At 40.0% G+C, this 15,374-nt stretch overlaps 1 protein-coding gene across 1 annotated transcript; it reads left to right on the forward strand.

Annotated features, from left to right (window-relative positions):
* Positions 1–4,709: 4,709 nt before the first annotated feature.
* On the forward strand, positions 4,710–6,852 carry LOC134734703 (late cornified envelope protein 1E). The gene is made up of 2 exons (XM_063628063.1): positions 4,710–4,760; positions 5,730–6,852. Exon 2 carries the CDS (start codon positions 5,752–5,754, stop codon positions 6,082–6,084), a length of 333 nt encoding a protein of 110 aa, XP_063484133.1. The 5' UTR covers positions 4,710–4,760; positions 5,730–5,751; the 3' UTR covers positions 6,085–6,852.
* Positions 6,853–15,374: the final 8,522 nt, after the last annotated feature.

The following is a 15,374-nucleotide window of genomic DNA, read 5'->3' on the forward strand; positions in this document are numbered from 1 at the left end:
TGAATTTCCTCCTGTAGCTCAGAGTAGTCTGAAGCCTTCTTGTCTCTACTCGTCAAAGTCATTCTCCGTACAGCTTTGTTCTGTTGCTGGTGAGGAACTGCGTTCCTTTGGAGGAGGAGAGGTGCTCTGATTTTTTAGAGTTTCCAGTTTTTCTGCTCTGTTTTTTCCCCCATCTTTGTGGTTTTATCTACTTTCGGTCTTTGATGATGATGATGTACAGATGGGTTTTTGGTGTGGATGTCCTTTCTGTTTGTTAGTTTTCCTCCTACCAGACAGGACCCTCAGCTGCAGGTCTGTTGGAGTTTGCTAGAGGTCCACTCCAGACCCTGTTTGCCTGGGTCTCCGCAGCGGATGCTGCAGAACAGCGGATTTTCGTGAACTGTGAATGCTGCTGCCTGATCTTTCCTCTGGAAGTTTTGTCTCAGAGTACCCGGCCTTGTGAGGTGTCAGTCTGCCCCTACTTGGGCGTGCCTCCTAGTTAGGCTTCTCGGGGGTCAGGGGTCATGGATCCACTTGAGGAGGCAGTCTGTCCGTTCTCAGATCTCCAGCTGCCTGCTGGGAGGACCACCACTCTCTTCAAAGCTCAGATGGAAATGCAGAAATCACCTGTCTTCTGCGTTGCTCACGCTGGTAGCTGTAGACTAGAGCTGTTCCTATTCGGCCATCTTGGCTCCACCTTTTTTTTTTTTTTTTTTGAGACAGAGTCTCTCTTTGTCACCTAGGCTGGAGTGCAGTGGCCCGATCATGGCTCATTTCAACCTCCACCTCCCGGGCTCAAGTCATTCTCCTGCCTCAGCCTCCCAAATAGCTGGGATTACAGGTGCCGCCACCACGTCTGGCTAATTTTTTGTATTTTCAGTAGAGACGGAATTTTACCATGTTAGCCAGGCTGGTCTCAAACTCTACCCACCTTGGCCTCCCAAAGTGCTGGGATTACAGCCATAGCCACCGTGCCTGGCCACATTGAACATATTTTTAACTTGTTTTTCTCATTTGTGTTTCTTTTCTAGTATGTGTGTTGCCTGTTCACGGCCTTTGATTGTTCTTTGTATTGGCAGACTTGCATTTTTCCAATTAAATTGTAAGGACTGTTTTTTCTATATTCTTAGCAAATGTATTGCAATTTCCCCCAACCGATTACTTTTCTTTCTGTCTTAGTTATGATGCTATTTGCTATATAGATTTCTAAGTTTTAAAAATGCACTTATTGATTTTTCTTTTATATTTCCTTTATCAATGAATTTTCTTTATCAATGAATTAGAAACCATAAATATCTTCACCTAAGTATGCATTAAAAGGAATTTACAATGCAAAATAAAAGTTTTGGAAAAAAAGGGGAATAAACTAAAAACTGCTAATGTAAGAGATCCTTCTCTGGAAAGGGCTGTAGGGTCCAGGGAACAAAGTGATATCTATGCAGTTAGAATTACTTCCCATGGATCTCAGTCATGTTTCCTCTCATCTCCTGAGATTATAAGAGACAGATACCCCTGATGAAAAGATAACCCCAGAAAGCCAATCACTTTTCAGTAAATGTTTTTTTCCATTGAGATGATATCCAGCCAATTTAAATCTAATAGCCAAGGCTTAGCAATGAGTCCTCATGATACTACAACCATGCTGCTGATTTATCACCAAACCCAAGTCAGAGTACTTGATGTTGGGTGCTGCCCTTCCTGGAGACAGAGGCATGGCTCAGTGGCATGTCAGCCCCATCATACCATCATACCAGGAATCAGTGAGCTGGGCGTATGAGTAGTACTTCCTGTGTAAGCCACAGAATCAATACCCTGACCTCTCCTACAATAACAAAGCCCTTTGGGACAACCTAAGTACAAACATCATCCTTGAATAATACAGAGGCATCTTTCCAAAGGATATGGCCAGCACTTATCGCTGTGCCTGTCTTAGGATCAATCCCATATGGGATGATCTCAAGTCAGATGGAAGAGCTATTTGCAAGCTCTCAGGTGCTATGATATGCTGATGAAATGACTACATGCATATCCTTGCTCTAAGCGCTGATAAAAGATACAAACATCACATCCAGACAAAATATTCAATCTCGTTTCAGAGATACATCACATAAAGCAAAACACAGGTAAGGCAAGGAGTAGTCTGTTCAAAGTAGAGTTAACTGACCAAGTCAGCTGTACAGGATTTCTTCTCTGAAAAAGCAAAGCAGTTGTCCAGGCATAGTGGCTCATGCTTGTAATTCTAGCACTTTGGGAGGCTGAGGCAGGAGGATCACTTGAGGCAAGGAGTTCAAGAAGACCCTGGCCAACATAATGAGACTCCAACTTTACAAAAAAATTAAAAATTACCTGGGCATGATGGTGTGTGCCTGTAGTTCTAGCAGGAGTTCAAAGCTGCAGTAAGCCCTGATTTGCATTTGCACCACAGCACTCCAGTCTGGGTGACACAGCAGGACCTTGTCTCAAAAAAAGCCGGGGTGGGGGCGGGTGGGCGGAAAGAAAAGAAAAGAAAAACTTGTAGAAATAGAATAAGGTCACATCACACACGTCCTTGAATGCAAAGGGTAAGAGTTTTGGCTTTATCATGAATCAGCTAAGGACTTTGAGAAAACTTGTTCAATGGTAGCATGACTATTTACATCCAAACTGGGACACAATTGAGATCAAAAAGAAGGTTTATGATAATATATGTTGAGACAAAAAGGTATGATCCCAAACTGTTGCTGGCAAATTGGGATGTTTGGTCACTCTATTAAGGTCACAGGCAATTATTTCTAGAACAGTTCTAATGAAGAAGAGCTAGAGAGAGAAACCAAGAAGGTGAGACGCAGAGAAACAGCTAAGAAAAATGTACACACAGAGTCACTATAAAATATATGATGTATGTGTGTTTATATAAACACACACATTTAGTGTATATATTATTTGGATACCCCAATACACATGCACAAACATATTTATATTTTGCAATTACTTGTGAACTCTCTTCACTCTTCCCCTTGTGACCTAGATATCACTAATGCATTATATTGGTTCAGGCTCTGGAGAATTTTAGATGTTCCCTCAGTATTTCTACCACTGACAGGAAAGAGAGGGTTTTTCCTCACATGTTTATTCTGGCTTTAGTGCACCTTCTAATTCATGAATTAGTTTTATGTTGGAAAAGCTCACCATATTGTTGTACACAAACTTGAACCAGATAGGAACTCCTGCTCTTTCCCTTCATCTACTCAAAGTAGAGGGAAAGAAAACACTTTTGAAGCAGAGACAATAGGGGGAAACCTAGGAGGAGGGAGCTGCTGAGGTGCAAAAGCTTCTAGAGGCTCTCCCACCATGTCTTGGACAGTGTCCTGCACCTCAGGCCTGGCCTTCCCCCAAGTCCCCCTCTCCCCTTCCATCTCCCCATGTGTGCCCTTCCCTCCTTCCCAACATAGGGTCCTTGGAAACTCTGGGATTTTTCACTCTACGTGGAGCGATATAGAGTTCTAGAGTTCTCCTACTCCACACAAATGCCTTCCCTATTCACATTCAGTCATTCCTACTTCACAGTCAAAGACATCAATATTCTTGGCAGAACAAAGGGGTCTTAAACACTAAAAAAGGAAATAATCGAGAAAACCAAACAACCCCAAATCCCAGATTTATACCCCACCCCCTCCATCTTGGAAAGCATCTATGACTTCAAAATACCTATTCCTTTAATGACGCATACGTAGGCATCACATTTTTTAAGGGTCTATCATGTCACGGACCTTCTACCAGACTTTTTCCTTGTATTAGTTTACTGGCTAGCTCAATACCCTGTGAGATATCTGTATTACTATCTGTACTTTTAAACTGAGGAGGAAACAAGAACAACAAACTAAAAAGGAGTCAAGTTAAGTAATTTTCACAAGTATACACAGCTACTAGGTGGCAGAACCAGAACGGTTTTCTAGTCTGTCTGACTGCAAGCTCTTAAATATAATGGAATGCATCAGGGGTCAGCATTTTTTTTTTTACAAACTCTAAGGAATAAATGTTTTAGGCTTTGGGAACCATAGCATCTCTATCCCAGTTACTCAGCTCTCCACTGTAGCGTGAAAAGTACCACAGACACAATCAATAAAATAATGAATGTGGCTCATTATCTGAGTCAGAGAATAAAACTTTATGAAGCCTGAAATTTGAATTTAATATAATTTTTATATGTTGTAAAATATTTTCCTTTTTTGCTTTCTTTTCTCAACAATTTAAACACATAAAATCCTTGGAGGCTATCCAATCAGGCAGCAGGCAGATTTGGGCTGCAAAAGAAGTTAGCTGACCCCCAGTAGCCTGGGAGGATTACTTAGACTTAACAGGGAAAATGTGAAAGAATCTCTAAATTACAGTCCAAACTCAGCTGCCAAGAGCCAATGAGTTCCATGGGCAACAAGAAGGAACAAAGGAATTGGGGGCCAATGTGCAAAAACGAGAACTAAAAAGCGGTCAAGGCTGGGATTTACCAGGAAGAATGGGGTAGAAGGTCATGTATAAATTGTCCCCACCCTTTGTTTCTAAGCAGCCCTACTCCTATCTAGCAGCAGGTGCCCTCAGCCTAGGGAGGGAGGCAGGTGAAGAGCTGCCAGTCACTACCCATCACAGGACCAATGTGGGTATCAGGAGGTGAGTCCTTTCATGCCCAGGCCCTGTCTCACCACAGGAGGCAGAAACCCAGGCTGGGATAAAAGGGCTCAGGGCCAGAGCACCCCATTCACTCACTTCCTGAGGTGCTGAAGGACGCTGTGCTGCCTGTGACTTTGGTATGTGTCCTCTGGGAACAGGAGCAGGGGCTTCCACACAGGGATGCTCAGATCAGGGTAGGAGGGGTGGTGGGCAGGGCCTCCGGCGGGGAGGAGACTGGTAACAACTGGGACAGAAAGAAGAACTGGTTGGCTGTGCCTTTGGGCTCCAAGAAAACTGCTGTAGGGTGGAGCAGGCCTCTCAGGATGGGAAACCTTGAAGCACAGAGACCTGGGGCACTCTGATAGGCCACAGGAAGGAAGCCCACCTCTGAAAATACAACCTTGTCCCTGTCTGCAGGGAAAAGCTGGAGCCATGGACAGGGGGCCAGAGGCTCCTTTGGGCTTATGGAACCGACCTTTTTATGGGTCTAGGATTTGTTCACAAACTTCCCAGGTTGATTAGGACACACCAAGCCTGAGACTCACCATGCCCGCCCATCAGCCTGAGCAGGTGGTGAGCTGAGGAAGTCTGAGCTCCAGCCTAAGATCAGGAGGCCAGGTTTCAAATTCCAGGGCTGCAGGAATTTATGGGTTTGTCTGTCTCTGCTTCAACAAAGTAAGTTTACTGAGCCAGTAATATGCAAGATCTTTTGTAATATGTATCTTACAGAGTAAAACTACCTTGCAAGTTACAAAAGGTAGTGATTACTTTTTCTCTTTAAGAAATAATTTTCCCTAAATGACCTATAAATCATATAATTTCAGGGTGTGAAGACATATTTGGAATAATTTCTTCCTTCACTTACAACACTTTGGACTGTCAGATGCATTTTGAAATATTGTTTGGTCTTAGTTTACTATTTTGTGTAGCAGATAACACACAAGAGTATCCTGAGCTTGCAAAGAGATGATGAGATAATTTGGGGAAAGTATTGGAAGTGAAACTACTGGACATGATGTTTCTATAATTATAAGTCATGCTAAGAGTGTCAGAGGGGCAGGGGTGGCCTCTGCCTAGGTCTGATTTTCTGTCTGACTCTCCTTCAGCTCCTAAGTACCTACTGCCGAGATGTCCTGCCAGCAGAGCCAGCAGCAGTGCCAGCCCCCTCCCAAGTGCACTCCCAAGTGCCCCGCCCCTAAGTGTCCCCCTAAGTGCCCTCCAGTCTCTTCCTGCTGCAGTGTCAGCTCCGGAGGCTGCTGTGGCTCCAGCTCTGGGGGCGGCTGTGGCTCCAGCTCTGGGGGCTGCTGCAGCTCTGGGGGTGGCGGCTGCTGCCTGAGCCACCACAGGCACCACAGGTCCCACCGTCACAGACCCCAGAGCTCTGACTGCTGCAGCCAGCCCTCGGGGGGCTCCAGCTGCTGCGGAGGGGGCAGCGGCCAGCACTCTGGAGGCTGCTGCTGAAGTGGACCTTCACTTCCTCTTCCTTCTGATTCTGCCTGAATAGCTGAGAGGTTCCAGCAAAAGCTTGAAGTCTTGCCTGGAGAATCCCTCTGCTCTGGTGTCAGGAAACCCAAAATCTTTCTCCTTAATGGCATTTAGAGACTTTCGTCTGCATATCCAAGGCTGCCCTGGGAACTCCAAAGCACACACCTAGTTCCTCCACAGCTCACGCTGCTGTATTCTGCTGCCTGAAATGAAGAAATAAAATCCAGAATCTGCCCCCCAACTTGCTACCAGCCTGCTTGATTTTCCTGTTTGTGTCATCCTTGTTCTCCTCCCCTGTGTCTGCTGGTGGCTGCTGAGGCCTTGGTGGACAGAGGATGGGGAAAGGGGTCAGGAGGAAAAAGCTTGCATTTTTGTGTGTTTTGTGTTTTTTCTTCTTTCTGTGTTTTCCTTTTAAACCAAGGGACTGAAATAGCATTGAGAAATATTTTTCTTTCAAATTCTGTTTCCTTTCACCTATGTAACTGCATCCGTCAGGCATGGCCAGGAGGCCGACTTCATCCTCCTTCCCACTATCACCTCTTCATTCTTGTGTTCCTCGTTCCCCACTCCTTCCACTAACAATCTCCCCGGACTCCTCCTCCATATTGTATGTGCATGCATTCACATACACATGTGTACATGCACATAGGTGAAATGAATCTGCATTGTAAAAAAATTAAATCACATTTAGTGCTGTATAATTTGCATGCAATAAAATTCAATAAAATTAAAAGTAAAATTAAATGAGTTTTGTCAAATGTTTATAGCTGTATAACTACAAATTCAATAACACACCAAAAATGTAGTTAATTTATTGAGAAGATTTTCAAAATAACACAAAATCTAGAATACATAAATGAAAATGTGGATACAGTTAACCACATTGAAATGAAATTCTAATTATCATTGTTCAATTCCCACCTATGAGTGAGAACATGCGGTGTTTGGTTTTTTGTCCTTGTGATAGTTTGCTGGGAGTGATGGTTTCTAGTTTCATCCATGTCCCTACAAAGGACATGAACTCATCATTTTTTATGGCTGCATAGTATTCCATGGTGTATATGTGCCACATTTTCTTAATCCAGTCTATCGTTGTTGGACATTTAGGTTGGTTCCAAGTCTTTGCTATTGTGAATAGTGCCGCTATAAACATACATGTGCATGGACACAGGAAGGGGAACATCACACACTGGGAATGTTGTGGGGTGGGGAGAGGGGGGAGGTGTAGCATTAGGAGATATACCTAATACTAAATGATGAGTTAATAGGTGCAGCACACCAACATGGCACATGTATACATATGTAACAAACCTGCATTTTGTGCACATGTACCCTAAAACTTAAAGTATAATAATAATAAAATAAAATAAAATAAAAAAGTAATTCTAAGTATCAGTACCACTAAAAGCAAGGAAGGATAAAAAATTAACTTTGGGAAATTATAATATATGTGATAGGGAGATGACTCATATTGGTAAGAAACATAGAGTTCATAAAAACTGGGTAAATAAATGTTCCTATAAAAGTTTTGGCAGGATTCATATTTAATTCTCAAATAATTAATGAAGAAAACCAATAACTTCTGAAATTAGATTTTAAAAGCAATTTAATCTCATTAATAAAAGTACAGCTCATCTTTTGGGGATGAGAACTCATTTATTGGTTCACAAGCTTTTTGTGAGCATTTTAGCTCACAAAACGTTGTTGAAGCTATGTGGAAATGATCATTTACTCTTTGTAATTTAGAATGCTAACTGGCATAACAATTCATGCAAAAGATTTGGTGATTAATTTATTCATTTAACAATACTTATTGGATTTCTAGTATTAGGCAAATGAGACAAAATATAATAATAATAAATAGATATTTAAGAGTGTTCACTGCTGAAGTGACACCCTAAAACCTAAAGTACAATTAAAAAAAAGATGGTAAATAAGGAACCTCCAGGCTCTACCTCACTTCAGAGACATTGGACAATGATATACAGACAAAAACAGCTTTCTGAAAACTTTAAAAACAAAGTAAGAAGCTTCAGCAACCAAGCAAAGTTTTAATAAAGAAAGTAACCATACTCAAATGGCAGGAAATTTTGTGGTGCTTTTGCTCACCCCTACCCCATCACATCTTATGCATAATGTGGTGTGGTCAGAGGAGGCTGCACAATTTCTCAGGCTTTCTTACAGATGGAAGGAAAAGAGTGGAACTTGCATGCAAGATTGTGGGTTGTGTGAGGACTGTGTGAGGAACGGTTTTTGTCTCACCTGACTTTAGAGCACCAATGAGTCAGTGGCATAGTCTGAATATTCGGTTGAAGGCTGCTGAAAGCAGAGGCTGCACTGTGGCATGAAACAGCTGCAAGGAGACTGCAGACTTGCAAGTGCCTAAAGATAAGAGATTAGCAGCAGAGGAACAAAATAGGCAAAGGCTCCAAGAAGAAGCAAGAGTAAGACTCTGAAAAATGTAGACATTTAAAAGCAGTCAGGGAACTGAAACGAAAGTGTCTGTGCACACACACAAACACAAGCACAAACACTTGCTCAGGGAAGGTGCATCCCCAGAAAAGTTTTGAGAGGACTCTGAGCCTTCACACTACACTGAAGGTTTTCCACTGCACAGAGCCAGCTCCCAAAGATGGAAAGACATAGCTGTTTTTGCAAACATCTAATTTTCAACAACAACAACAACAACAAAAAACACAAGGCATGCAAAGAGACAGAGACTTGACCTATTTACAGAAACAAAATATATCTCTAGAAACTGACTTTAAAGAAACACAAGCCAATGAATTCCTTGAAGAAGCTTTAAAACAACTGTCTTAATTAATTCTTTAATTAAAGGAGAACACACAGAGACAACTAATAAAATTAAGAAAATTATGTATTAACAAATAAAAATATCAACAGATAGAAATTATTTTTACAAAGACTCACAAAGAAGTTCTGGGGCTGAAGAATACAATAACCTAATAGAAAAATTAGAGAAGTTCAACAGCAGAGTCAAAGAGGCAGAAGAAAGAATCAGCAAATTTGAAGACAAGTTATTTTTAATTATTGAATTCGAGGAGGAAAATGAAAAGAAAATAAAGAAAAGTGAAAAAACCTAAGAGACTTATTAGACAAAATAGACTTTAACTCAAAGACTGTTACAAAAGACAAATAAGGACATTACATAATGATAAAAGGAATAATTTAACAAGAATATAGAAATAACCATTATAAACACACATGTGCCTCAAATCAGAGCTCCAACATATATGAAGCAAATATTGACAGAGTTAAAGGGAGAAATGGAGAGGTCTTCAATAAGAGTAAGGACTTCATATTCCACTTTCAGTAATAGATAGAACAACCATACAGAATATCAATAAGTATACAGAGGACATGGAATACACTATACATCAATTGGACCAAAAAGACATATGCAGAACACTCCACCTGAGATTAGCAGAGTACACATTTATCTCAAATACACATGCAACATTCTCCCGGATAGGCCTCACACGGAAGCTCACAAAACAAGTCTTAATAAATGTTAAAATACTGACACTAGACAAAGTATATTTTTCCAACTACAATGGAATAAGACTATAATTCAGTAGCAAAAGGAAAACTGGAAAATCCACAAATATGTGGAAATTAAACAACACACTCTTATACAACCAATGGGTCAGAGTAAAAATTACAGAGGAAATTATAACATACCTTGAGAAAATGAAAATGAAAACACAGCGTACCAAAATTTATGAGATGCAGAGAAAGCAGTGCTAGGGGAGGAATTTATAGCTATAAACTCTTACATTAAAAAAGAAAAAAAATCTCAAATCAGTAACCTAGTTTTACACCTTAAGACTTAAGAAACCAAAAAAAAAAACAACAAAACAAACAAGAACAACAACAAAAAAACAGTCTGCATAAAGCTAGTAGAAGGAATGAGGAAATAAAAAAAGATTAGGACAGAAATAAATGAAATGAAAACTAGAAGAATCAATAGTGAAAATCAACAAAACCAAAAGTCTGCTCTTTGAGAAGACCACCAAAACTGATAAACTTTTCACTAGCTTGACGAAGAAAAAAGAGAAGAATCAAAGAACTAAAATAAAAAATGAGAGGGAAGGCATTACAACTAACTTACAGAAATAAAAAATTATAGGAGAATACCATGAATGCTATGCTAAATTGGATAACCTAGATGAAATGGATAGATCCCTAGAAACAAATCTGAACAGACCTATAACTAGCAAATATCAAAACTCTGCCAACAGAATAAAGTGCAGGACCAGACAGCTTCACTCATTAATTCTACCAAACATTTGAAGAGAAATCAACACAAATCTTACTCAATGCTTCCAAAAAATTGAAGAAAAGAGGACATTTATGAATTCGTTCTCTGAGGCCAGCATTATCCTGATGCCAAAGCCAGAAAACTACATAACAATATCTCTGATGATATTGAGGGATGATAAAAATCCTCAACAGCACATCAAAAGGACTATACACCATGACTAATTGTGAATTATTCCTCAAATAGCCAAACCAATCTTGAAGAAGAAAAATATAGTTAGAGTCACACACTTCCTGACTTTAAAACTTACCACAGACAGACATAGTGGTGCATACCTGTAGTCTCAGCCACTCAGGAGGCAGAGGATAGAGGATCCCTTGAGCCCAGGAGTTCCAGACAAGCCTGAGTGACATAGTGAGACCTTGTCTCTAAAAAAAACTAAAAATAAATTAATACAATTTACTACAACAAAGCAACCGTAAAGAAAATAGTGTGTTATTGGCATAAAGATAGACATATAGGTCAATGAAATAGAATAGAAGAGTAGCAGAGAAACTTAAAATAAATAAACCTTCATATATATGGTCAAATTATTCTTTTTTTGTCCAAAAACGGGATCTTGCTATGTTGCCCAGGCAGGACTCAAACTCCTGGACTCAAGCAATCCTCCTGTCTCAGCCTCCTTAGTAGCTGGAGCTATAGGCACAAACTATCATGCCTAGCTGATTAAAATGATTCTTGACAAGGGTGCCAATACCACTCAATGAAGAAAGGACAATCTTTTCAACAGACGGTGTTGGGAAATTTAGATATGCACATGCAAAAGCATGAAGCTGGACCCTCAGCTTACACCATACACAAAAATTAACTCGATAAGGATCAAAGGCATAAACATAGAGTTAAAACTACAGGCTGGACGTGGTGGCTCATGCCTGTAATCCCAGCACTTTGGGAGGCCAAGGCAGGCAGGTCACGAGGTCAAGAGATAGAGACCAGGCTGGCCAACATGGTGAAACCCCGTCTCTACTAAAAATACAAAAACTATCTGGGTATGGTGGTGCACACCTGTAGTCCCAGCTACTTGGGAGGCTGAGGCAGGAGAATCGCTTGAACTCGGGAGGCGGAGGTTGCAGTGAGCCGAGACCATGCCACCGCACTCCAGCCTGCATGACAGAGCAAGACTCCATCTCAAAATAAATAAATAAATAAAAAACTACAAAATTCCTAGAAGGAAACATAGGAGGAAATCTTCATGACATTGGATTTGACAATGATTTCTTAACTATGATACCAAAAGCACAGGCAACAAATGTAAAAATAGATAAATTAGACTACATAAACATTAGAAATGTATGTGCATCAGTGAACAAAATCAATACCATGAAAAGGAAATCTTTGTTATGGAACCAAATATTAGCAAATCACGTATCTGGTAGTGGGCTGCTATACAAAATATGTAAAGAATCCCCACAATTAAACAACAAGTAAACAAACAACCTTATTAAAAATGGAAAAAAAAGACCTGAATAGACACTTATCCAAAAGAAATTTACAAATAGCCAAAAGATACATGAAAATAAGCTCAACACCATTCATAATTAGATTAAATTATTTAAAGTAAAACCCACAATAAGATACCACTTCAAACCCAAGAGAATGACTACTATACAAAATAAAGCAAAACGAAACAGAAAATAACAAGTGTTGGTGAGGATGTGGAGGAATCAGAACCCCTGTGCGCTGTTGTTGAGCATGTAAAATGGTATAATTACTATGAAAAAGAGCATGGTGATTCCTCAGAAAGTTAATAGAATTAATATAGGATCCAGCAATTCCACTTCTGGGTATACACAATACAAAAGGATTGAAAGTAGAGTCTTGACAGGGTACTTGTACACCCATGTTCATAGCTTTATTATTCACAATAGCTAAAAGGTGGAAGCAATCCAAGCATTTACTACTGAATGATTATAGAAACAAAAGGAGGCATACACATACAATGTGATATTATATGGCCTTAAAAAGGTAAGAAATTTATGCACATGCTACAATGTGAATGAATCCTAAAGATATGCTAAATCAAATAAGCCAGTCACAAAAAGACAAACACTATATGATTCCACTTATGTAAGATACGAGGTGTAGTCCATTTCATAGAAAAAGACAGTAAAATGGTGATTGCCAGGTGCTGGAGAGAGGGAGTAAGGGAGAACTGTTGCTTAATGGGTGTAGAGTTTCAGTGTTGCAAGATGACAAAAATTCTAGAGATTGGTTACACAACGATGTGATTCTATTTAACATTGCTAAACTGTGCACTAAAAAAATGATTAAGACAGTAAATTTTGGATTATGTATTTTACCAAATTTTTTTAGAAAAGTGTTCACTGTAAAAATTTAGAGGAGTTCAACACAGTTGTATTATATCAATATATTAACAAATAACAATAACAGCAAGAAAAATATTTTTAAAAGATACTATTTAAATAGAATAGAATTTTCTTCTAGACTTTAATAGTATTTTCTCATCACTGTAATTGTTTAAAGGGTTGTAGATATGGAAAGAACAAAACAAAGATTACTAACTTAACTTGTTACTGGTTATAGAACACACACAAAAAAATTATTCCATTTGAATTATTTCTGGTTAGATCTCAACAGTATTCACTCACATCCCATGAGACGGTGAATTTTTGACTACCTAAAAGAGAAAAACCTTGACAAATAGGAAATTTCAGAAAGTCAATGCTTTGCTGGACAAGATATCTTATTTGACCTAATAGCTAAGCCATGATACCTCATAGCCAAGATTCAAGTTCCAGTCTTCCTAATACAACTATGTTGCTGACTCATCACCTACATCTGAGTTACATCAGTTGAGAGCTTGGGTGTTGCCCTGCATGAAGACAGAGGCATGGACCAGATGTCATCCCAGCCCCATCATCCTAGATACAGGAGTTGAACTTCTGAGTAGACCTGCCATTGTGACAACCTGGGAACCAATGTCCTGACCACTCCCCCATTACTAAGCCCTTTGGAACAATCTGAGCAGGAGAACAAACATCATACCCAGGAGGGATGGTGTCAGACCTCTCAGGGTGATGTGGCCCACACACCTCACTGAGCCTGTCTCAGAGTGTGTCTCCTATGAGGGTGGCCTGAGTCATAGGGAATAGCTATTTATAAACTGTAAATCAATGCTAATACCAATGACAGGATTTAAAAGTCATTAAATATCCATTGTGCACATAGCCCTGTGTTGAAAAACAGAGGTAAAGAAATATGAAACACCCAAGGCAGGCCATCAAAGCATTTACTATTATCTCATTAGAGTGATATGCCACATGAAGGATAAATAAAAAAGTGGGATTGAGCCACACTGTCCTGGAAGGGCACAGGCCACGGCATGCACTGCAGGGAGAAGCATAATCAAAGTACAGAATATAATCCAGTTCAGTTTCAGAACATTTCTGAGAGTAGATGACAAAGGCTTAAACTAAAGGGAGAACACAAAGTCTTATTTCACTGAAGGAATTTGGACATTTACCCTTATACAGTGTGCAATCATGAACAAGACTTTACTAATGATTTAGTGTTAATTATGTACAGGGATGGGAGAGTGTTTTCTTGGATGTCATAAAAGAACAGAATCAAAGACACACTACAGTGTTTGGAGATACTACATTGTCACAGGAGTCTGGGCAGCTGTAATAATTGATGCTCTGAGACAGGTGGTACACACACATATACATCTCTCTCAATATGTAAGCTCTGTATATGTGTTTATAAATACACATGTATCTCCACCACATTTTGGTTAGGGTCACCATGTCCATTTTGACCTAGATATCATTCCCAAGTTCTAGGCATATCCAGAGTCTGTCAGGGGCTGGGAAGAAGAGGACTTGTCCCTCATATGATTTAATCTGGCTTTTCTTGGTCTTCCTCTGAAGAAATAGTTTAATTTGTCAATAACTTTGCAGTCATGGCTGTCTTAGTGACTCATGTGTCCTAGAATGAACAGCAGCCCGTTTCATTAATATCCTAAAAATGTATAAATTCAAAACACTCCATTCGTATAAATCCTGTGGACATGTAGAAAGCTAGTGATTCTAGGGAAGAGAGAGGACAGGGGCTTCCAAAGTAGCAGCATAAACACATTCATATTAAATATTAAGGACTCTTGTTCTTAAAAGGCACCCGTCCCCTTATGGTCCGGGATGGGGTTCCACCAGTCATTTGACCCCACATGGAAGCATAGACTTATAATGTCTCACAACCATGTCTCTTTTCTTCCTGTTTCTCATCTGTGACCATCATCCGGTGCTCCCAGTGTGAACCTAGAAAAGTCCAAATTCTCACACTAATACAAAGAGCAGAGCTGCTGCTTCTTGTTTCTCTAATGAGCTGCTTCCTTGTTCACATCTCAGTGCTGACACATCAAGGACCCCACCAGAAGAAAAGGGCTATTTAAAAGCAAACAGATCACCAAACAGCCAGACTCACTCTATTAGAAAAAAGCTGTGCTTCGTTTGTTAAACAAAGATCAGTATCTTCACTCTGTATTCAGCAAGTTATGAATGTTTCACTTATTCAGAGCCTACAACGTTTCAGTCTCTCTATCAGGCACATTTTCTCTTTTTTGTGTTGCTTTATTGACTTTCACAACCAACTAATTCTTCTGTAACTAGTTCTTTTTTATCTTCCAGCTTTATGGTTTAAAAAATGGTACAGGCTAAATAGTTTCAACAGTCCCATCTCGCCAGGCCTGGTCCTGGGCCGGGTTCTACTTCCAGGGTTTTACTTGTGTAGATGTCTACAATGCACCCCCAGCCACACAGTTTGGTGGTGCACAGGGACAGAAGTAAACATGCACGGAAACCTCAGGGATTAGTACTTCAACTTCAACCCAGGCTACATGGAGCTTCAGGTACTTTGGAAGAGACAGAAATGAGATCGGTCCTAAGTTCTAAGACTGAGAACTGAG

This window comes from Symphalangus syndactylus, chromosome 12 (assembly GCF_028878055.3).
Source record: "Symphalangus syndactylus isolate Jambi chromosome 12, NHGRI_mSymSyn1-v2.1_pri, whole genome shotgun sequence".
Lineage (NCBI taxonomy): Eukaryota > Metazoa > Chordata > Mammalia > Primates > Hylobatidae > Symphalangus > Symphalangus syndactylus.

Excerpts from the sequence above, each read along its gene's own strand:
- LOC134734703 (XM_063628063.1), top strand. The coding sequence starts at position 5,752 with ATGTCCTGCCAGCAGAGCCAGCAGCAGTGCCAGCCCCCTCCCAAGTGC.